The sequence below is a fragment of the Alexandromys fortis genome, unplaced genomic scaffold (genome assembly GCF_014885135.2).
Source record: "Alexandromys fortis isolate MF-2015 unplaced genomic scaffold, M_Fortis_MF-2015_v1.1 scaffold_38, whole genome shotgun sequence".
Taxonomy (NCBI): domain Eukaryota; kingdom Metazoa; phylum Chordata; class Mammalia; order Rodentia; family Cricetidae; genus Alexandromys; species Alexandromys fortis.
The window spans coordinates 11,879,729-11,904,529 of NW_026067916.1; the positions used below are offsets into that span (position 1 = coordinate 11,879,729).

The 24,801-nt window shown below is 44.8% G+C and overlaps 1 protein-coding gene across 2 annotated transcripts in view; it reads right to left on the reverse strand.

Moving 5' to 3' along the window:
- The window catches only part of Ptpn12 (protein tyrosine phosphatase non-receptor type 12), a 61,994-nt gene extending 41,012 nt beyond the window's left edge, over positions 1–20,982 (reverse strand). Inside the window, exon 1 of one of the 2 annotated variants that reach the window (XM_050139808.1) lies at positions 20,574–20,982. In XM_050139808.1, coding sequence (XP_049995765.1) covers positions 20,574–20,672 — 99 coding nt within the window. In that variant the 5' untranslated portion in view covers positions 20,673–20,982. The remainder of the gene's footprint in view (positions 1–20,573) is intronic. The other variant, XM_050139809.1, reaches the window with a different exon arrangement.
- Positions 20,983–24,801: the final 3,819 nt, after the last annotated feature.

Sequence of the window (24,801 nt, forward strand, 5' to 3'; positions counted from 1 at the left end):
TATGATTATGTGTAAATTAAGTCACATATAAAATCAAATGTATTTAAAAACCATCATATGCATTAGACATGCAACATACAAACAGAATAAAACTTTGCTTTGCACTTTGAAAAAGATCAACATCCAGAAAACTCTACCAAGCTGCATTAAAAAGACATTTAAGTAGAGACTTTGTTCCTATCAAAAATATAGTCAGCCTTACAATTAGTTGCATTAATTAAAATTTTGGTTTTGATAATATTCATCGATCCATTTAACCCACCGTTACAATCTTTATAAAAAAATAAGGCCTCCAGACTCAGCAAGAGTCTGCCATATGCATGGCTCAATAATCATTAATTACTATTAGCCAATTAAAAACTCCTTAAATATTACTTGTACTTCAGATTTGTTTCTCTGGAACCTTTCCTAGACTGAGTTTCAGAGAGTCATACATCGTGGGTCACTCTGTCAGCCTGGACAGTTTGTCCACCTAACCTGAGCTGGCAGACTGCCGAGGTCCCCAGTCCCTCAATGGACCGGTAAATTAACTACAACACTTTCATTCTTACTCAGTCACCAGGTGCTGCTGCGGAACGTCTGACCACGTCTGTGAAGGAGAACTGACTAATTTGCTTGGTAAAACACAAGTTTTTCAGTTATTAGGTTTCTTTGTATTTTATATATAAGTTTGTAGTGGGGCCTTTTTATAGGAAATTGGGGAAGGAATTAGTAAGGGAGAAAAGGGCAGGTAAGCAGTCCGGGGAGGGTGGAAGAAGGACACACAGCTGAGTAACCAAGGACAGCGGCAGCTCGGGCTGTAACAAAGGGCATGAAGTCACACGCGAAGACCTTAAACTGTGCAGGGATTGTGGACTGAATGTGATAGAGGGGCAAGACTGGCAGCGGAACAGGGTTTCTGAACACAACCAAGATGGATCCTGGCAGTGCTCACTGTGACGCATCGGGTGACTTTACTACAGCTTCTTCTGAACATGCAATGTGCACCGCTGTGCATGCCCTCCTGGTATGCAACACAAGCACTGCCTTAAGACCACAGCTCAGATTAGAGAGGACGATATGAAATGAACTGTAGTACTGTTTCGTTTGACTGTGCACACAGTTTTCAAGTCCTACAAAAATAAATGGTTTAATTACAGAAAACAGATTTAAAAAATATTGTTATTAGCATGTAAATATCAAACTAGTATGACTGAGTTGGTGAAGTACAGCTGCATTAGCACAGGACCTCAGTTCCATCCCAGAAGCCATGTTACAGAGCTGGGCTCAGCATGCCATGTCTGTGATCGCAGCACTGGGGAGGCAGAGACAGGAGGATCCCGGGACGTTCTGGCTAGCCAGAGTAAGTGAACCAGGGAGCTCCATGTTCAATGAAAGCCTGTCTCAAATAAACAAAGTGGGGATAGAGGAGGAAGACACCCAACATCAATTCTGACCTCAACATGCACACACCCTAAGTTTGTAAAACACCAGAAATTAACCCTGTATAAACAAGGCAAAACTGGCAAAAACCACCACTTTTTTCATTTGAAGCTGAAAGTCAGGACTGATTAACAAAGGATAAATGATGTAAAGGAGAATCTCGGGACCTTTTAGGTAAGCACTCCAGCAGACCGCTCTGTCTTTGCTCTGGCTACACCAGGATAAAAACACCCCGAAATGTTTTTCTGAGACCACTGCTGTGACATACTCCACCATCCACTCCTCCCAAACTGCTTCCTCATCTCTAACTCAGCTAATCAAGGACACATCCTTGGCAGAACTAGAACTTCCTGAAGATACAGCCAGAACGTCCTATGGTATGAACAGCAGCTCCTATCACAAATCCGTGACGGACACTCCCCCACCTCTGACGTGCTGGGACCTCAGGTATCTACTACCACCCCTAGCTAGAAATACCAACTTTTAACCTAAGTTTATTCTTTACTTAACATCAAGGTATTTTATGGAAATAAAAGCAGAGTATCACTTAAACCAGAGGGAAATGAAATAAAATTATGCCATACGGGATCAGTGAGATGGCTCAGCAGATCTGATGAGCTGATACCGATCCCCAGGACTCACGTGGAGGAAGAACTAAGTCCTGAAAGCTGTCGGCTGAGCTCAACAGGAACACCCTGGTCAGCACCCCAAATAATAAAGGCGGTAAAATTTTGTTATACACGGCCGGGTGTGGTGGCAAAAGCCTTTAATCCCAGCACTTGAGAGGCAGAGACAGATGGATCTCTGTAAGTTCGAAGCCAGCCTGGTCTACAAAGTGAGTTCCAGGCTAGTCAGGGCTACACAGAGAAATCCTGTCCTGGAAAACAAACAAACAAAAAAACCCTGTCATATGCATTAGTTTTACTGAACAAAGTTACCTAAGAAAAGAAAGTTTATCTTGCACAGTAAACTGGACAGAGGTGGGTGTGTTTGCACACATGTTCCAACTCACAGGGCAGGCTCACTCCTACTATCAGCACCTTCTCTATCGAAGGCCTCTCTGCCCACTAAACTCATGAGCCAATGTCTACTGACTTATATTTCTGGTTGTGAGCCTGGCCTTTAACAGCTGAGCCATCTCTCCAGCCTGTCTACCGATTATTAACTCCAATTTCAAGGATTTTTTCCCTCGCTGTCCCCACAGTAAATGTCTCAGAAATTACAAACTCCAGGCATTAAAACTATGGCTACTGATCTGAGTGTAGTGGGGCACAACTAAAACCCCCGTGCCTGGGACATTTAGGACACAAAATCCAAGGCAGTGCTAAAACTGCACACGTCTTTAATCCCAGCTCTCAGCAGAGGCAGAAACAGACAGACCTCTGAGAGGTCCAGAAAGACCAGGACAACACACGGGGACCCTGTCTCAAAATAATAATGATAATAACAATAAAGAAGTAAAGAATTGCCGGGCTGTGGTGGCGCACGCCTTTAATCCCAGCACTCGGGAGGCAGAGGCAGGCGGATCTCTGTGAGTTCGAGACCAGCCTGGTCTACAGAGCTAGTTCCAGGACAGGCTCCAAAACCACAGAGAAACCCTGTCTCGAAAAGCCAAAAAAGAAAAAAGAAGTAAAGAATTCAAGGCAAGCTTTCACTACACAATGAGTTTGACATCACCCAGAGTTGAGACCCTGTCTCCAGCAACACACACAAAATAATATCTTCCTTCAAATTATGGTGTATCTTACCTTAAGAAACAGTCAACAATTTTCATGGGGACTAAAGCAACCCATCATTAATAAAATTAAGAACATCAAGACCCACTGTTATACCTTAAGGGACAATAACATCAATTCTCTTTACCTCCACTAAAAAACAAACCAAAGACAAGTCCTAATTCTAGCATGGACCAATTATTTCTCACTGCCAAAACAAACAGCACAGACCAATTACCACACCTGCAGTTTAGACAGCTCAACATATACTCACCACTATATGGAAAATGATTATTTCTGCAAGACCAGAGCGCCACAGAGCTGTGGTCAATAAGTCAAGGTTTTAAAGAGAAAACCTACATTTCCTGGTAAACTACCAACCTTCTGAAAAAAAAAATTTTTTTTTTTTGTTACAACTCTACTGAAATTACTTTGAGGAGTTTGTCGGTAATCTACGGGGCACCAAAGCTCAATACTGAGCTAAAAAATTTGCAACAACAACTAAGAACCAGATGCAATCATAACCATTATGATGATTTCATGTCATTTCTCCTGGTTTAGAACTCATTATCTGCCATCCCTGGCTTTTATTCCATCACTACTGCCGATGGCGGAAACCACAGTCTGGGAGACAGCTGCACTCACTCACGTCTTCTCACGTGAGGACCACACAACACCACAGCTAATGAACTGGCCTCCTGATCACATCTGTAACACACACAACACCACAGCTAATGAACTGGCCTCCTAATCACATCTGTAACACACTCAACACCACAGCTAATGAACTGGCCCCCTAATCACATCTGTAACACACTCACGTAAGCTACATATAGAGCTTGTATAACTGGAGAGAATAAAATGCTATTTAAAATTTGGTCTTTGTTATTTACATATTGATTTGAAACTGATTGTAAGAAATGAAGTGGAGTACTTTGCCTCAAATTGTCCTTCCATCCAGTCTAACCAGATTCTTCGCATCTGAGACCTGAGGAAATAAGTGTACACTCCGGGTGGTGTGGCCACAGTCATCTTGTCTTAAATAACATACTTGAGCCAAGGTTTTTGTTTTGTTTTTCAAGACAGGGTCTCTCTGTTTAACAGCCCTGGCTGTCCTGGACCTCGCTCTGTAGACCCAGCTGGCCTCAAACTTAACAGAGATCCACCTGCATCTGCTTCCCAAATGCTGAGATTAAAGGCATGCGCCATCACCATTCATTCCAGGCTCTGAACAAAGTTAATTCACTTCTTCATTACCCACAACCTCATCAGGCAAAGCTTCTATTTCAACTTCAGCTTCTTAAAGAAAATTCTGGTTCCTGCCCGGGGGGGGGGGGGGACAGGGTGATGAGCGGGACACCTGGCGGGACAGCTCAGTGGTACAGCACTCATCTACACGCAGGAGCATACGAATAGAACCTCACCCTGTTTCCTCTGGCCTGCTCACCAGCCTACTTCCGATTGTCTCCTAATCTTTCCACCTCACGGGCCAGGACCCACTACCTTCTGTTTCTCAAACATGCGCATCTGCTCCCTCCTCAAGAACACCAGCTGTCCATCAAAATCTGCTTCCTAGGACTGAGGCACTGCAGTCATGTGACAAACCAAGGGGCGAGACAGTACTTACATATAAAATCCCTGCCAAAGAATGCAGAGCGATTCAAAATATAATCACACACAGAACTATGGCCACAGGACTCCAAGTGGAAGCAGCAGAAGGAGAGGTGTGTGGAGAGAAGCCCAGGAGAACACGAGTTTCCCACGGGCCTCTCCTAATGACGGCAAAAGGACCCATGAATTCCTGAAGCAATCAACTGTGACAACCTTTGTAAAAAGTGGTCTACGGAGGAACTCGCGAGTAGAGAGTGGCGCCCAGGATTCACTGTCCAGACACACGGGCAGTCCTGGAGTAGCACAGTCCAACGGTCTCAACGCCTACACGGAAGGCAGGTGTTCAGTATCGACACAGTGAAGCACTCTTAACAAGGGAGTCCTTCTAAAAACCCAAGTTCCCAGATGTCAGCTAAGGCTCAACCAAACAAAGCAGATCTTCCCGAGAGCAATTCCAGGTCCACTAATAACTCTTACCTCCACACAAGCATAGAGTGAAAATGCACAATTCCTCTCTCTCCTTCAAAGTCCTTCTCATCTTACATACATGTCAGCAGGGTGAATCACCTGACTAAAAGATACTTTAGGTTTCACAAAATCTAAGTGATAATAGGACACACCAGTTTATATACATACCCATGAATTACGGGCTCAAGGACCTGACATTTGTCAGACAGCATTCTGACAAGTGGCCAACTGCTTCCCCATGAACAGACCTAGAAATCACTGTTTCTATACTTTTCTCTCCTGCTAGTGTTTCTAATTTTTTTTCAGTTACAAGTTTTTGAATTTTTCCAAAGCAGGCCCTTCAAAGAAAATGATCACTAATCTGTATTTCTCTCATTATTGGGAAGGCTGGTAGTTTGTTCCCCTGTATTCAATAATTATTTATCTTCTTTTCTTAATTATCTTGCTATATACCTAAGTTTCTACCTTTTTAATGCTGCGACCCTTTAATACAGCTCCTCACGTTGTGGTGACCCCAACCATAAAACTAGTTTCATTGCTACTTCATAATTGCAATTTTGTTGTTATGAATCATAACATAATATCTGGTACGATCCCCGTGAAAGGGTCATGTGACCCCCCCCAAAGGAGTTCTCACCCAGGCTTGAGATCCACTGTATTACAGTGTTTTGGTTTTGGGGGTGGCTGTTTTGATATTCAGAAGATACTTATGTTTTTGGATAGTAATCTTCCATCTGTTTAATCTTAAAATTTCTTAAGTCTCTGCATCACCTCTTGTAATACAGATATGCATCTGAGGTGAGAGGACCACTCACAGAGGAGCAGGCTCTCCTTCCACATGGGCTCTGAACAGCTGACATCCCGCCTACACAAGGCCAAATAAGATTTACTAATCCAGAAACCAGAACAAAATAAAATGTTGAAAAAAAATAAAGACAATTTCTTACTAAGTTGCAAAGGGTGGTCCTGAAGTCGTACACCACACACACACACACACACACACACACACACACACACACACACACACACACACACACCCCTGCCATGTGTATATGATTGTGATAACAGGGAACAGGAGGGAGAAGTTAGTATTCAGCCACGAAAAGCGCCCCTTCCCAGGTTCATCTGTTAAAGCCCGAGTCTCTGCTGGTGCTGCTGTTTGGAGACGGCCTTGGGATGGGGAGCCTTGCTGGAAACAAACTGTAAGGGCTGATAGCCCACTTGGAGTTCACCTTCTGCTTCCCACGTATCTAGGTGTGATGAACTCTAGCTTCCTGCGCTGCTGCCATGCCCTCCCTGCCATTACAGACATCTAACCTTCTAACCTTCAACTGCTCATTCATGTTGTTCACAGGGGCATTACAACATACAGGTCAATCACTTTAAAATGTGAAAAAAATACAAATGACAGAAGAGAGAAAATATAAGTAACATAATATGCTCAGTGAAAAATCAAAATGCAAGAGTGGAAGATAAGAGAACAATGAAAATATAAAACATAAATGTAGCAGACACTGCTGTAAATCATCAATTATTTGAATGTCAATATATAAATGCATCAATTAAAGGACATAAAATGAGAACAGAGGAGAAACAAGACAATTACACACTGACTATAGAAATTCACTTTAGGAAGAAGGCATTACAGATTAAAAGTGAATGGATGCTGGGACTGTGTGCAGTGACACATACAGATATCTCTGCATTCAGGAGACAGGCAAGAAAAGAGTTCCAGGCTAGTTCCTGAATCAAAAAGGAGGGAAAAGTAAATACATACAGAAGATTTATCATTCTAAGATGAGTCAAGAAAATAATCACTAATTTTGGATAGAGTGGACTTTACAGCAAGCTAAATGATGGAGACTAAAGGGGTTATCACAAAACAACAAAGGAGTCAATCCTCGAGAAGATAAACAGTCTATGTATATATCTAACACTAATTCATTACAATAAGATGTATCAATCTATGTATGTCTAACACTAATTCAGTACAATAAGATGTAACAATCTGCGTATATCTAACACTAATTCAGTACAGTAAGATGTAACAATCTGTGTATATCTACACTAATTCAGTACAATAAGATGTAACAATCTGTGTATATCTATACTAATTCAGTACAATAAGATGTAACAATCTATGTATGTCTAACACTAATTCAGTACAATAAGATGTAACAATCTATGTATGTCTAACACTAATTCAGTACAATAAGATGTAACAATCTATGTATATCTAACACTAATTCATTACAATAAGATGTAACAATCTATGTATGTCTAACACTAATTCAGTACAATAAGATGTAACAATCTATGTATATCTAACACTAATTCAGTACAATAAGATGTAACAATCTATGTATATCTAACACTAATTCAGTACAATAAGATGTAACAATCTAGGTATATCTAACACTAATTCAGTACAGTAAGATGTAACAACCTGTGTATATCTACACTAATTCAGTACAGTAAGATGTAACAACCTGTGTATATCTAACACTAATTCAGTACAATAAGATGTATCAATCTAGGTATATCTAACACTAATTCAGTACAATAAGATGTAACAATCTATGTATATCTAACACTAATTCAGTACAATAAGATGTAACAATCTGTGTATATCTAACACTAATTCAGTACAGTAAGATGTAACAATCTATGTATATCTAACACTAATTCAGTACAGTAAGATGTAACAATCTATGTACATCTAACACTAATTCAGTACAATAAGATGTAACAATCTATGCATATGTCTAACACTCATTCAGCACAACACATATGGCGGAACTGACACACAGAAGCAGGAGGACTGGAGTCCACTTACTAGCTGGAGACAGTAAGGACAAACTGAAGTCCACAGCACCATCAATCGACTAGATATAACACTCTACAGAATACACGCTCCTCTCAAGCGCAAAGGACCCTGACCAAGACAGACCACATAATGGGGCATAAATATGGGCCACGATAATATAAAACTGAACAAATTTACAAGAAAAGAAATTATATAGTGTTTGTTATTAAACAGAAATCAGTAACGGCAATTCTTGGCGATTAGACAGCACATTTCTACGAAATCCACGCGGGCTAGAGGTGAGCCCAGTGTTATCACTCAGGACCAGCTCTTGTCTAGGAGAGACCGGGTCCTGGATTCAACCTCCACAGTAAGCAAATAAATCATGAAACCTCAAAAGAAAACTTACTCTGAACTGGTCAGGTGCGGTAGCATATGCCTGCAACCCTATACAAGGGAACTAGCCACCTTTCCATAGCCCATCATTTCATGTGCTAGCTCGGGAACTGCTAGGATCCTCCTTCCCTTTTACTTCTCTGGTGCTAAAGACCAAATCCAGGGCTTCACGGATGTAGGTAAACCATTCCAACAAAGAACTAAACCTAAACCCCAGACATTTCCTTCAAAATGAATGAGTAAAAAGCCCACCACTTCAAAGGGAAATAAATGACGTAAGCAGACTTTTCAAGCAAAAATTCATGTTTTTCACACACGCACACACACACACACGAGTTTACTACAAGCTTAACAGCTTTCAATATTTAATATAAACACTTTGCACTTTTCTACGTCACTATCTCTGTAAAACTAGATTTTATTTCCATCACAGTAAGATATAAAATTCTATGAAGCCAAACTTTAGTGAGATCTGAAAAATGATGTCATTTTTCTCATCATTAATTTTTTTACATCGAAGAGCTATCTCTTCAGAAAATTTATATATTGTCTTGATTATTTTGAAATAAAGATTTCTCCATTTCAGTTTATTAACCTGTCTTAATTCCACATCACACAAAAGGGAATGATTTTATCAGTTTATGAAGTATGACTATGGAGACAATGTTGTAGAATATTTTTATGAGTAGGCAGATAACTCAAGGTTACTTTAGTTCCGAGCCTATTAATTCAAAATATAAAAGTTTCATAGTAACTACTAGTGTGCAATTAGAGATCAATGGGGGGTTGGATAGAAAGAAAACAAGTAAGTGTGAAGGTGATCCCTAATTACCGCTCCCTAATGGGCAGCAGGTGCACCTGCTTTCTTTTAAACACGGTTCCATCATGTAGCCTTGGCTGGCCCGGATTGCTAAGCAGACCTCAAACTCACAGAGATCGGCCTGCCTCTGTTTCCCAAGTGCCAGCACGCCCACCTCTCTTTCTTTAGCACACTGCCAAGGTTAAAGACCAGGCACTGCATGTGTGGGGTAACTTCATCCCTCCATGTCCTCGTCATGAGGCAGCTCATGAGACTCTCAGCCATGACACACTGCTTTGTTGTATACCCGAGAAAGCCACGTGACCAACCTTCATGAACTGCAACCTCTCAAACCAGGCCAAACACACCAATCCTGAGAGCACAGGCCTCTAACCCCAGATCCCAGCCAAGTCAAAGGGCAGCACGAGCATTTTAGCAGGACCCCGTATCAAAAACAAGGGTGCTGGAGAGATGGCTTGGCAGGGACAACACGGCAGGTCGCAGCCCTCTGTAACTCCAGTTCCGGCCTCTGAGGGCTCTCTAGGCATACACAGGGTGCACAAGTATAAATGTAAGCAAACACTCATATACGTAAAACAACAACACTGACTTAACATGTACTGCAAAAATAGCAAATGCAAAAACAAAATACCATTTTTCTGTTCTAAGAGGTGACAACTTCAAGTATTTATTTGTTCCAGTAACAAAGGTGACTAAAAGACGGCTGGAACCTTAAAATAGTGTTTTTCGGGTTTGGTTTTGAAAACTATCTTGTCTTACACTACACACTTGTTAGGCTGCCTTCCTCCCTGGCAAACACCTTTCTACTCAGAAGTTTCTCCACACACATGAACAAGCTCTCACACACACCTCACTGCCAAGTTGCCTCTTAGTAACCGGAAAGCGAGATGTAACAATTCTAGTCATTCTGAGCTTTCCCTCACACTCCAAACAGACTAGTTAGTTACTGTATGGTGTAGGGGCGCCTTTATTAGGCAGAAATGGGCAAAACAGAGGAGTGCAGAGAAGCCAAGCCAAGTACAAACAGCCCTGCTATGTCAGACAGACATGGGAGAATCACAGAAGGGCTGACATGGGAAGAGTCTTCTCCTTTAATCTTAACCTAGTATGGTGTAGGCTGTTACCATCAAACAAAAGGTTTTCTGTGACTGAGGAAAGCAAGTGTTAGCCTAGGCAGCGCAGTGTCAAGGACAGCATCTCTTTTCATTGTGCACTGGTGTGAAGGTGTCAGGTCCCCTGGAACTGGAGTCACGGATACTGTGAGCTGCCATGTGGGTGCTGGGAACTGAACCCGGGTCCTCTAGAAGAGCTCAGCCACCTGTCCAGTCCCAGTTTCAGGATTCTTTAATATCAGAGTCTATGACTCCAGAGTAAAACCACCCTACATAAAAGTCGGGGAGGAAAGATCTAGAAACGCTCTTTACACCGGAAGCACGGGATGTGTAATTCCTTTTCTGTCTTGCTTTGTTCTCAGCACAAATGCAACCTTAAAACCTACCCTAAGGACATTTTTAAATGTAATTTATTTGTAGCATGTGAAGGTAGAGAAGGGACTCAGCAATCCACAGGAGTAAGTCAGTGGCCTCGGGACCCTTTCCCGCATTCAGGCTCCTGGCCTGACTTCCCTGGACGACAGACTACAAACTATAAAATGATATAACCCTTTTCTCCTTAAGTTACTTTTGGTCATGGTGTTTTATTACAGAACTGGAAAGTCTAACTAAAGCAGCCCAATAGCAGTTATCACTGGCGTATCATGGAAGGTCCTGGAATGAATCTCCAGCACCAAAAAAGAAGAAAAAAGCAAAAACCAAGATTTTTTTTTTTAACGTGTTTTTTCTTACAGTACTGGAAGGGATGCAGCCCAGGCCCTGTAGATGCTACCCGAGCACTTTTCTACTGAACCCACCCCAACCCACAAGTAAGGAAATAATCTAACAACTGGGAAAAGAGGAAAAGGACAGCACGTATCTGAATTAATGTGAAATTATCAAATTTAAGAACACTATTTATTAAAATGGAGTGGTGGTGCATGTCTGTAATACCAGCACTCAGAATACCAAGGCAGCTACAGCAAGCTCCAGGCCAGCCTGCGCTACGTACTGAGTCGCTGTTTCAAAAAATATCCAAAGCAGCAGTGACCATATGGCCAGAACTCAGTTTTGAAAGGTCCCGCTTTATGATCAAACAAATAATAGTACAGAAAAATATTCTCTAGTCTAACATTCAAAAACGAAGATCAAGTTAACGTCATCTGTCATTAGACAGCTGTTTACTGTACACAACACAACCACATCCCTCAGCATCTCTGGAGTGTTGCTGGTTGTCTTGACGAGCTCCTCCAGAATCAGCTTAGAGTTGGCAGGATGGCTGGGGTGAGGGAGTTTCCTGTGAGCCTGACAACAGACGTGACAGAAGGGGACAGACTCCAGCAACTCATCTTCTGACCACCACAGGCATGGCCCTCCCCACAGTACAATTTTTAAAGAAATTTCAAAAAGAAGAATCAGATTAAATATGTTATATTACTGAACTGCTCGGGCACATTTATGCTTTTCCTATCTCTCTTCTAAATTTAAATACACTTTTGTTGGCACAATACAGTATCTTCGATGTCCACTGACAACATTCTAAGGACTATTTAGACACTCTACACACACATGTATCATATCCTCAGCTTCTTTAGGTACCGTCAGTGTCCATTCTACACACGGTTCCTATAACATGGTGGGCACTCACATCTGAAAAGAAGCTGTTACAGGAAATGCACCAAGACTAACAGGATCCCCGCCTCGCACTCCAAAGCCTCGGCTGCGTCTCATGTCCACCACTGACAGTAAGTACATAAATCTAAGAAAATGGAACCACTGTGGAATAGGAAACGTGCTGAAAGAACTCAGCTCCTCTGAGGGAGAGTGGTGGCTCGGAACAGGTGCATCACTTCGCTTATCTTAGGACTTTTTCAATTCAAACCTAATCAAACCTTTTTTATTTTTTGAGACAGGGTTTCTTTGTGTAGTTCCAGGTGACCTGGAACTCACACTGTAGCTCAGGCTGCCCTTGAACTCAGAGATCTGCCTGCCTCTGCCTTCCAAGGGCTGGAATTAGATTTGTAAGCCACCTGGAAAAAGGCCTTTTTTCTATGTAGTATTAAAAATCCAATTTTACAGTGGAAAACAAGTACTTTCAGATCAGTTACATTAATATATTTATTCCAGAAAAGCAGAAATTAAGTACACGTTCTCTTCTATAGTTTAGGTAAATAGTGAAATCATTCTAAACTTTTAACAGAGTGTGGTGATTTAATTTTGTAATTCCAGCACAGAAGAGGCTGAGGTAGGACTGATCCAAGTTTGAGGCCAGTTTAGACTACAAGCAAACAAAATTAGTTATTTCTCCCTTTATTAATTATATATATGAGACAAGGTCTCTCTCCGTAGTCCTGGCTGTCCTGGAGCTCTCTCTGTGGGTCATGCTGGCCTTGAGCTCCGAGATTCTCCTGTCTCTGCCTCCCAAGTGCTGGGATTAAAGGCGTGCGCCATCACACCTAGCCTCAAAATTTTAATTTTTTGACCTTCAAAATTCCAGTCTGTAAGAGGCAAACTTATGATTTCTAAGAGGGTAAGAAGTATGCCCAACAGTACACCACAGATATGCAAGATTTCATTTATTTGATAAGAGCATTCAAGGATGAGAAATAACATTTCAGAAAGAAGAACCACAAACCACCAAGTACAGAGAGGTAGTGGGAGACTCTGAGGAGGCTTTGGAAGGTCAAGCCTCTAAGCTAGGAAAGAGAGCTGTGGAGACAAAGCTCAGTAGTGTGTACCCTGAAGGCCCTTGCTTCAGTCCCTGGAGAGGAAGAGGAGAGGGGAAAGCGAAGAAAGGGGGAGGAAGGGTGAGAAGAAGAGAGGAGATGAGAAGGAGAGAGGATAAAATAGGGTGGAGAGGGGATAAAAATGAATCATGCTTCCAGTGGGTCTTACAGAGCCGTGTACAACCGGGAAGGAAGAGGTTAAATGTCTGTCTCCTGATTTTACGAGCATGGTTCCCTTTAGTGTAAAGATCAATTTCAGGAAAGCAAGTGTGATCTATGGGATGGACTGAGTGAGAAAGAAACTAGAGGCAAGGAGACGGCAAGCGCTACTTTGTAATTACTTCCCAAACACCCACCCAAGATCACAGCAACTTGGTCACCTAGATTTTATTAATTAAATTCAAAACCAGAAGCTTAAATTGGGTGTTTACTAAAAAGTACATTATTTACGGGGTGTGCCCCACCTAGATGAGCCTGGATATCTAAGTATTCTAAGCAGCACTCACAGAAACAGAGGACAGAATTATTCAGGTTTTTGCACAAGAAACTGCAAATAACAAACCACACTTAAAAAAAATGTATAGGTTTTACTCCAGTCTAGCATTCTTTTTAAACTAGAGAAAAAATTACTGATCCATTTCCGTGAACGTCAGTCAGTGTGGACACACGTGAACGTGGGTGCCTGTGGAGTCCACAGAGGGTCCTTGGGAACTAGATTTATTAGACAGTTGCGAGACAACAGGGGTGGTGCTGGGAACTGAACCTGGGTCATCTGTCAGGGCAGCACGAGCTCCCTCTCCACACATGTATGTGTGTGTGCACGCCACAGTGCTCGAGTGGAGATCAGCTCTGTCCTTCCACCATGTGCACTCAAGGGGTTGAGCACAGGTCCTGAGGTTAGCAGCCAAGAGCCTTTCCCCACAGAGACATCTCCCTGACAATTCTGTATTCTCTCCCGGCCATTGCTCAAAGTACTACCACACTATGTAGTCTGGCAGTGCACAGGAGAGGGGAAAACAGCTCTCACGGTGGTCTAAGACTATAATGGACTTTGTGAAGAACTCACCTGATAAATAAATCTTTGTCCTAAAAGCAGTAAACCTGGCTACAATTTCTACCTGTTCAATGGGCAGCAATGCTTATCCTACAGACAAGGCATAGGGGAAGATCAAGAATTAAGTGCTGTCTCTAGTCTAGATTTTTCAGCTGAAGTTAGTCAGAAATGTAAATGTTTATAAGCTTAAGGAAATGAGTGGTATAGAAACATAAATGTGTTTAATGTATGAAAAATTAAATTTATCTGAATGTTAATGTCCATTTCATCTAAATTTCAAATACTGAAAAAAAAGCCAGTTATATTCTAAAAATATAATTACCTAGAAATCATTCTAGGAAATTAACAGGTTAAGCAAATCTTTAGTGCACTGTATCAAAGATCTGGGAAATTAAAAGGTTCACCGCCACTTTTGAAATTTAAAATTTAAGTATGTCTGGCTGAACACAGAGGATGGGCAAGAAAGCAATAATTAAATTAGTGGGGGGCTGGAGAGATGGCTCAGTAGTTAAGAGCGTTGCCTGCTCTTCAGAAGGTCCTGAGTTCAATTCCCAGCAACCACATGGTGGCTCACAACCATCTGTAAAGAGGTCTGGCGCCCTCTTCTGGCCTTCAGGCATACAGACAGGATATTGTATACATAATAAATAAATAAATATAACAAAAAAAATAATTAAATTAGTGACACTAAGCATTGAGATTAGCTCAATTTTAGGATATTTAATTATAATATTAAAATATTTCCTATCTCTGGTTTTCAAAAACCAGTTACATATACAAAATTCTTCAAGCTAACCCCAGATGCTATTTCACACCTGCAAAGACAACAACAATCAGAAAGAGACAGCAGAACTGGACACCACATATGTTCCATCAGCATGTGGGTGTTAGAAGAAACTCAACCAGCTCAACAATCCCCACAGTTCTCAGCTGAGTAGCTACGAGAACTGAAAACATGCGCCCACGCAGTCACACACGTTCAAAGCAGCAGCTATCCCAGTGGCCACAGGGGGACAAGTCAACAGACCAAGGAATGGAGAACATGTATTCTCCACAAACAAGATTATAATTCAGTCATTAAAAAAACTACTATCAGTCCACACTGCTACATGAATGAAGCCTGAAAACGGCAGCCTAGTATAGCGGCAAACTGTAATCCCAGCACGGGGAAGGAAGACTGAAGCCAGCCAGCGCCAGCCAGCAAGGACCACACAGCAATATCCTAACTCAAAGAAACCAAATCACCAAAAACAGAACAAACCAGGTGAAACAAAACATTATGGGAAGACAGTCATACAACAGACACTCCAATTCTATTTACACCGACTGTCCGGTCAGGTAAACCCCAGGGGACAGAAGGGGACTCCTCTCCTGAAGGCTGTGACTAGGAGTGACCGCGAAAACGCTCTGTATTGATTGTGACGATGGCCGTCCAACTCTGTGGCTACACTAAAAACTATCAACTACATACTCTGAATAAACTTAATGGTTGGCAATTCTATCGCTATAAAGCTACTGCTAACTTTAATAGAGTCTGAAGCCCAAGATCTCCGCACACCTTTAGTCTCCTCCCTTTTCAAATACAAGCACCAAATCTCAAGATTTCGGGGTTTTATCTATGTGTACTTAAAAGAAAATAAATGCATAGATAATAAATAGTAGGAAAACATTCTCTCTCAAAGCCTGGGTCTTTTTGCAGATTCTACCATCTAGTTTCAAAATGTTAAAATACGTGGAAGAAAACTATACCTACATCTCACCTATCTTCTCTTTAAACCGTTTTTTCATCTGGTCTCTTCCACACTCTAGTCCCCACATTCTGACCACACCTTCCCAGGAACATCCCCAAACACTTCCCTAAAGCTGGCCCCTCTTTATGCCTGTCTCGTCTACCGTCAGCCTCTTCCTCAGACTCCGACTCCCCATGCATACTGGACACCGCACAGGCATTCAGCATGTCCCAAACTAAATTCCTACGATCTTGTTTGATCAGTTCTACTTATTTCTTCTTTATCCACTGTACCAAATGGTACCTTATAGCTTGATTACATCCCCAGCTAGAAATCTTTGTGTTCTAATACTATGTTCATACCTAGTAAATCATTGAGACATCTCTCTCTTCTTCCTCCACCCCCAGTCTAGTATTTAGGCCTAGTTTTGAACTCCAGGACCCTCAGCCTTCTGAGTGCTGGGACCACAAGTAGGTACCACCACACTGGGCTTAAGGCTCGTCAATCCTCATCAAATCTGTTCAGATCAAGCCCTTCCTGCCAAGTAACTACCTTTCTTAAAACATTCCACGGCCCTCCAGAGTCTATTTTCTCGAGTGAGATAAGGCTTACAGAGTCTCAGAGCAGGCTGAGGAGGTGTGCTGTGGCGTGGCGAGAGGAAGGAAAGCCACAGGAATGCTAAGCTAGCACATTCGCCGTTCTTAGTAATCTCACTTTCCCTGTGGCTCTTTTTAAAAGGTATTTCCAACCTGCAGCCTTCCACATACACCCCAAACTGCAAACTCATTTAACATACTAAGGTTTTTCTGGAGCATTTTTTGTTTCGTTTTGTTAACTCAACTGCATGGTTTTCCAATGAGAATTTGTTGATGACAACTTGGTGTTACAATGTCAGAGGGCTGAATATGCCTGCAAGAGATGCAAGGGGAATCGTGTACAATCACCATTATGACCTTACAGAAAATATAAATATTAAATACAGTAAGATCCCTCATGAGGTGGTAACCTCTTCTCACAGCCCAAACCCTACCTACTTGTCTCAGACATCAGCTTTTGTCTGCACTATATACTGGCTCTCTAGTCCTCAGTGCATGGTTCACTCAACTCCAGGGATGTTTATGGAGTAAAACCTGACTCTGGGGCTGGAGAGATGACGCAGACTCCATTAAGGGCACCGGGTGCTCCTCTGGGCATCAGGTATGCACACGGTACACTAACATACACATAGGCAAAATACCCATACATATGAATAACTCACTCACTTAAATAAATAAAACTTTTAGAAAACCTGTCAAATACCAATGAGCACCACCATCTCAGTCTAAAAGCTGAGAGTAAAGATGAAGTCCGGACCTGTCACCAGCTATTTAACAACATCAGCATGTCGGGACTCACGTGCCTGGCACCGTCTGCACAGTCTTAGTGCCCATGCAAGGCCAAGAACAAACCAAATGATGATGAATTCCTTCTTTCCTCTGTCCACCTTGCAGACAAGGTCTCACTCTCATATAAACTAGGCTTGTCTGAAACCCCCAACCTTCCTGCCTCAGCTCCCGACTGCTAGGACCACTACGTGCCTGTTGAGGTAGAAATCTTTCTATCAGTAGTAATCAAGAAATTCATACCAGGCGTGATGGCAAGTATTTCTGGCACTTGAGTGGTTGGGGCTAGAGAATCCAGAGTTCAAGGTCAGCAAGTTCAAAGCTAGTCTAGGCTCTGTGAGATCTAGACTCAAAAACCCCAGGAAGAAACGAAAAGAATTCCAAATCAAACAAGATACAATTTCTAAACCATTAAATAAAATCAAGATAATTGCAATATATATATACACGTAAACCTTACTGACACGTCTTTTTAAAGTTGTAAATATATATGTATTCTCTGATCTAGTACACTTCTTGTAAAGAGATATTAGGCAATAAACAATGTAGAGGCTTTATTCATGTTAAAGCATTTAATAGAAATTACAACGGACTAAAAAACCATAGTCACACTGTGACAGAGTCACTTAAATTATTGCTAGAAAGTAGCTGTAATTAATGAAAGACACCAAAAATCTGAGTTTAAAAAAACCCCAAAGACAAGAATATAAGACAGGTATGGCAGGCTCATATCTTAATCTCATAATTAATATTGGGAGGCAGGGATCAGTTCAAGGGCAGCCTGGGTCACAGTGAGCTCAGTTCCCTGTCCCTCAAGGGAAAAAAAATTCCCCAACTACCTAAAAGGCCCGTGTATTTACTGTGACATAGACATTACAAACAAACGCAGGGAGAATGATGGAAACAGTCACAGTATGAATGACCAATCCACTTTCCCACAAGCATCACCATTACTGATTACTACTGCTCATAGTAGTCTAAAATTTCCAATATTGAAACTATATTGCTTTATAATGAAACAGCTGTTATAGTCGTCTCTTTTAAGATTCAGCTCTACAATGTTAAAATTTTAAAATGGAGTTTTTAATCCACATCAGAAGATAAGAATAACAAGTCAGAGTTTATCAGGATCATCTTTGGTTCTCTTTCTGTAACAGAAGATAGTTCCTTTCCAGTCTTCTAGTTCAGGGGGAAAAAAGAGCCAACCGCCAAAAGTCTTAATTATAGCTGTTGCTTATCAAGTCAGGAAATTAAAAAAAAAAGCAAGCACTATAAAGAATAGCTTTAGTCATCAAATCTCTAATGTAGAATTACCTAGCTACTTTGGTATTGTGGAAGAATGGGAACAGATCTGGTCCTTGTGAAATGACACCTCCAACAGAAATCCCTGACTCACCTCCAAAGCAAGAAGCCCAAGGCTAAAGCCCCTGCCTAGAAGTTCAAGGACTGGGCACCTGTCTGAGCGGCCTGCATTACCAAACAATGCTCCTTGACAGAGCTATCCAGAAACAGCCAAGGAGCAACCAGGGACCACATGGCCCTTCCATAACCAAGGAAGGCTGAAACCATTATTTAAAAATACAAATACAAAAAGTAAGTTGTTTTCTTCTACTTTCCTACGGAGGAGTGGTAAAAAGGGGACTCATCTAACTTCGTAAATGACATTCAAAAGAAACTAACACAAAGTTCTTGATGGTAGGAAGGGAAAATTACACTTTAACCTTTATAGATTAAAAGTCCCTTCCTCAAAACAGTACCCAAATAACAGAAAATGTTTAAGATAAAGGATCTACATTTCTCAGTCTTCACCATACACTAAATAAAACCTTGCTCCTACTTTCTATTTTTACACATCTGAGAGGTGGAAATCACAAAACTCCACATTGCCATGAACACTGTGCCAACTAACACTAAAGTCTTATTAGACAGAAATCTCTTTAAAATATGAAAACCTTCTGTACTATAAAAGTCACTTCGTCTGCACTTTGGAAATAAAAGCTCGCCAACGTTTCGGACCCACTCATTTTTATAGACCTCAACCTTGTATGGCTCTTCGTAACCAGATTTCAGGTTGAGATGAGTATTATGAGAAGCGCACCTTGTCCGGGAGCACATTTTTTCCCTAGCTCATTTCCCAGGCCCCGCTAAGGAGCGAAGGACTTCCCAAGTCCCATTTCCTTTTCCATTCCCCAGACCTCCAGGGTTTCCAACGCCCCAGTCTTGCGCAACATCCGTAGGAGCAGCAGCCGCAACCACGGCCTCGTAAGCCGGGAAACAACCCTTAGTGGGAACATTGTCCAGCAGAAAAATTAAAGGAGCGGGGAGAGGGCAGTGTAGGAAGTCGGCTGCTGGTCTCACGCCTTCGGAATGGGCACCCCCCAATTACGTACCTAGAGCAATTTCACCTACTGGATTTTAACCCTCACCCCGACTCAAGCCTGCCTACATAAGCAGAGTGCGGAAAGGGGGGGGCGGCGGAAAAGGGGGGACGGGAAGGTTATCTCCCAGTTCAGGGCTTCAGCCCATATAGTCGCCTCCACCCCACCAGGACTATTGTTCCCAAGTTCCCCACCCCCACCCCGGATAGGAAGTGATAGTCACATCCCCTCCGGCCCCGGCAATATCCCCTAGGGTCCCGAGTGAGCTTCCTCCACGATAACCCCCATCCACCCCGACACCCCCACCCCACCCCACCCGCGCCAAACCTAAAGTCACGCCGGCCTCACCGACCGCCTTAACCCCGGGTCCCAGAAAAAGAAACCGGACGGGACCAACGGAGATCAGGTAGAGCACGAGATTCCGTACGGACAACCCTTTGGCAAGCGGTGATAATCACCGTGAACTCGGAGCCGGCGTCGTCCCACCGTCCCCTCGAACCCAGGCCGGCAGCAGCAAAGGGACTCGGCGAGTGAACGCCAACACCGCCCTCGCTCCGGCCCCCCGCTCCGCCGGCCGCGGCCCGACGGCTCGCCCCGACCCTCCCCGGAGGGGCAGGCGGGGACGGCGGGCGTGGGCAGGCGAGCCCGCACCCCAGCCGCCGCCGCCCGGACGCCCGCCCGCCCGGCCGGGGAGACAATAGGGAGTCGCGGGCGGCGGGGCCGGAGCGGGCTGGGCCGGGCGGCCGCTCCCTCGGCTCCCGGGCCGCGGAGAACCGAGGCCACGGTGGGGCGGTGGCGACCTCGCCTCCCGCAAGGCTCGCCGACCGCGCTGGCCGCTGGGCGCGCGCCCCGCACACAAAGTGCTGGCGCAGCCCCGGCCCGGGCCGACTCGGGGGAGAGGCGAGGGGGGCTCCGGGGGGGCCGGCGACCGACACACGAGGGCGGCGGCGGCGGCGGCTCGGACGGACACTCACCATGAAGTCCCGGGCGAAGTTGTCCTCCCCATTGTGGTCCGGACTCTTCATGGCCTGCACCCGCTGGATGAACCTCCTCAGGATCTCCACTTGCTCCATCCTCCCGCCGCCTTCCCCCCGCCGGCCGCCTGCGCGCCGCAGCGCCCGCTCCGTCTTCCCCAGCTCGCTCCGGCCCGGCCCGCCCTCCCCGCCTCCCTCTCCGCCCGCCCGCCCGCCGCGCCGAGGCGGCTGCGGCTGCGGCGGCACCGGCCGGGCTTCCCCGCGCAACTTGAAAGAGCGGCGCGGCTTCCCTCGGTCCCAGGCGAGCCGCGGGCTAGCGCCGGCCCTGGCCCCCAGCCGGCCCCATCCTCCTTCCCCGCCCTCCTCCGTCCGAGCCGCCGCCGCCGCCTCAGGAACACGGCTCTCCGCTCGCCCTGCCCCCTTCCCGGTTCTTCCTTTTTCCCCCCCACCCCCCGCCCGCAGCCGCAGCCGCAGCCGCCTCTCCCCGCGGGCGCGCCCCCGCCGCCACCCAGACGCGCGGGCCCGAGCGGCGGCCCCGCCCCACGAGCGACGAACCAGACGCCGCCTCTCGCCTGCCGGGCCCGCCCCCGCCCGCTCTGAGTGGCTGGGAGCCGCTTCCGGGGCGGGGCGTGTCCCTCCTGCTCTCTGCGGTGAGCTTGGCTTTCGGCTGGGCCGCCGGCGTCTGGGAGCGGGGCCGAGCCGACTGGGTCAGACCGTAAACTTCAGACGGGACCTGCGCGTCCCCCGTCTCCGCCCCCCCGGGAGGGAAGGCGACTCCCAGAGTGCCTCAGCGCTTGCTCCCGACAGCCGCCGGCCGGGACTCCCGAGACCCCGCCTGCCGGGAGTGCCCGGAGCCGGGTGGACAGAGGGATGCTGGGAATTGTAGTACAGTCGCAGCCACCTTCGCCGCCCGTAGGCGCTCTCCTTACTAAACGCTTGGTGAAGGGCACCCTGGGCTTTGGCACTTCGGCTAGGAGAAGCCAATCTTCTCTTGAATGGAAGGGCGTGCTCTTTGCAAATCCATTTAACCCCAGTGAGCGAGAGCTCGAAATTCAGAGAGCGTCCTTCACGCCACACATGCGACAGGAACCCTGTTTGCCAAGTGGAAGATAATATTTCTTCCTACCTTTAAATCGGTACGGCTTCAGAACTGAATGGGAGACCTTCCTTCGTAGAATAGACTCTGACTCTTAACCAGAGAACATGCTGATGTAATGTGTCCTTTCATAAATAAAGTGATTCGCCCCAAACCCAGCCCCACTCCCAGCGCGTTCGTGTAATGTCCAAACTAGAGCGCAGGTTCCTGCAACACACGCTGCCTGTGGACGGGACAAGAGTTTGTGGTGGTACTATTGCACAACTGAGGGATTGATCCATGGATTGACTTTGCTCACTTACATGCACAAACAACATGTTTTTTCACAGAGCTGGGTGCCAGGAAATTCGGTTAAGGTAGGAAATAGCAATGCAGGATCCATTTCCTGAACTAATGTTTGGCTGCACCATGAAATTTTAGAAAGTTGAAGAGAACAAATGTGAGCGGCAATATACAATTACGTTTTAAAATAAAGTACAGAAAATAATGTACCTACCTCATATCAACCCATTTCTCTCAGAGAACTGGTCTTGCAGATGGGTCGTTCCAAATATTTCTCTACACTTTTATATATGTGTACCGGTAAAGAGAGTTTTGTTTTGGTTTGACTTTTAGAACAGTCTTAGTGGGTAACCCAAACTGGCCTGGTCCTCACCAGCCTCCTACCTCAGCCTTTCCAGTCCTGGGATTGCAGGTTACTGTCACACTGCTTGTCAACAGAAACAGTTTTGCTCTATATTAACCCCTTAGAAGCCAGGTGTGGTAAGGCAGGCTTGTGATGCCTCCAGTCAGGAGGGGAAATAGGAAGATCCCGAGTCTGAGGCCAGTTGGGGCTCCCTGCTGATACCCTGTCTCATAAACTGAATCACTTCAAGGGGTGCTCTCATTTCGAAAATACGCTTTTGAAAAGAGTGTCTGTTGGAATTTAACCCGCTACAAAAGCTAGATTTCACTGAACGTAAGCAAAAGAATTCAGGCTTGAAGGCGGCAAAAATAGGTAGATGGCCAGGAACGCCTTCACTTGTATTTACTTTTATAGTTTGGTTACTCTGAGGCAAGGTCTCACTCTACAACCCACGCTGGTCTTGAACCGACGGCAGTCTTCCTGCCTCAGCCTCACGGGAGTGGGGGGTACAGACCTGGGCACTGTGACCACCTGCTCTTTGATACATTCAGAGAATGTAAAGCCAGTTAGTGATTGGTGAGCCCTGTACGGACTTGCTTTATATCAGAGCAGCTGGCAATCTGATGGGTAGCACACAGAGTCCGATTTGGGCTAGAATAAGGTTTCTTTCTTCTACAGGAGAAAGTCTGTACAATGCCCGAGGGTTTCTTGACTTTACAGCAGTCACTTTTGGTTAATGAAAATCTAAGCGTCTCTGAAGGGTCCTGCTGTTTGGAAAGGCTTAGCTTTCCTTGATAATTAGCTGGCTACTTCTTCGTAGCTTTTCTGAGGATTAGAGATTGTACAAAGTAATTTCATTATGATAGCGTCACACATACATGTCACATCCTTTCCTCACATTCGTCCTCTCGTTGCCTCTTCTTGTCCTCCCGCCTTGTGTCCTTCTCCCAGGTTTCCCTCATCTACACATATCTGGAAGGACATCAAAGGGCTCAGTGTGTAAAGGTGCTTTCTGCAAGGCCTAATGGCCTGTTCCCGGGAAGAAGAGAGCCTTCCTTAAGCTGACCTCCACACACCCACCCCTGCCACACACAAATAAATAAATGCATAAATAAATCCAGAATGTCCTAAATATATTTGGGTCTTGTTTCAACCTCTCTCTCTCTCTCTCTCTCTCTCTCTCTCTCTCTCTCTCTCTCTCTCTGTGTGTGTGTGTGTGTGTGTGTGTGAGAGAGAGAGAGAGATATGAAATCATGTTTAAAGAGGGCTTCTTTTCCTAAGAAGTGTGTGTATGTGTGTGTGTGTGTGTGCGCGCGCACACACACACACACACACACGAGATGCATACAGGTGCCCCTAAAAGCCACAAGAGGGGTCAGATTGTCTGGATCAGGAGCTACAGGTGGTTGTCATTTACCTGCTGTGGGTGCTAAAAGCTGAACTCGGGTGTCCTGGAAGAGCAACAAGTGTTCCTACTTGCTAAGTCATCTCTCTAGCCCAGTATCTTTATTTATTTTCGGTATTTGGTTTCTGAGGCAAGGTCTCACTACGTAACCAAAGCAAGCCTCAAACTTGCTATGTAGGCGGACTGGCCTCAAATTCTGGCCCTCTTGCCTCAGTCTCCCAAATACTGAGATGGTAAGTGTACAACTCTATGCCCACGGCTGTTTATCCTTTCGTATTCTGAATATTTTGCTATTGAAATGTATTGATTTTCCAAAAAAAATTTGTTATTCCAAGTGGCAGGAAGAATGTATTTTTTATGGAACACATAAAAATAGAGTAAAGGAGGCAGGTCTTATTTGGGGATTTTTTTTATTTTTTTTGAGACAAGGTCTCATGTAGGCCAGGCAGGCCTTAAACTTGCAGATAAAGACAGTCATGAATTCCTGATCCTTCTGCCTCCACCTCCCAAGTTCTGGGATTGTAGCACACACGCCCATGCCTTTCTCTCTCTCTCTCTCTCTCTCTCTCTCTCTCTCTCTCTCTCTCTCTCTCTCTCTCTCTCTGTGTGTGTGTGTGTGTGTGTGTGTGTGTGTGTGTGTGTTTGCTCGCTCGCTTGTCTTTGTTTTCTGGCAGATGGGAGGCCACAGGCAGTGTCATCATTTTCAGGGAAATTTAATGTCTCATCCACCCTCCGCTGTACTTCAGGGTTTGGGCACTTACTTCAGTCCTCAAGTTTTCAGTCCACAGAGACTGCCCAGTGGCCTGTGGCTTGGTATGGGAGGGTGATCTCAGCCAGTTGCTTCTCATAGCAATCTGAACTTGGGAACCAAAACAGAAGTCACTAGAATAATGAGGGCAGGATGAGGATGTATGCTGCCAAGAGGTAGGATTGGGTTCTGGTAGCTGAAGTCAAGAGGCGGGGCGAAGACAACGACGGAGAATTTGATTGGTAAAGAACGTGAAGCAGGCGTGTGGCAGTGTGGAGGGTTAGGGCGCAGACCGTGTGGTCGCCAGGGAGAGTCCCTGGAGCAGCCTGACTTCTGATACTTTGGGGGATAGGT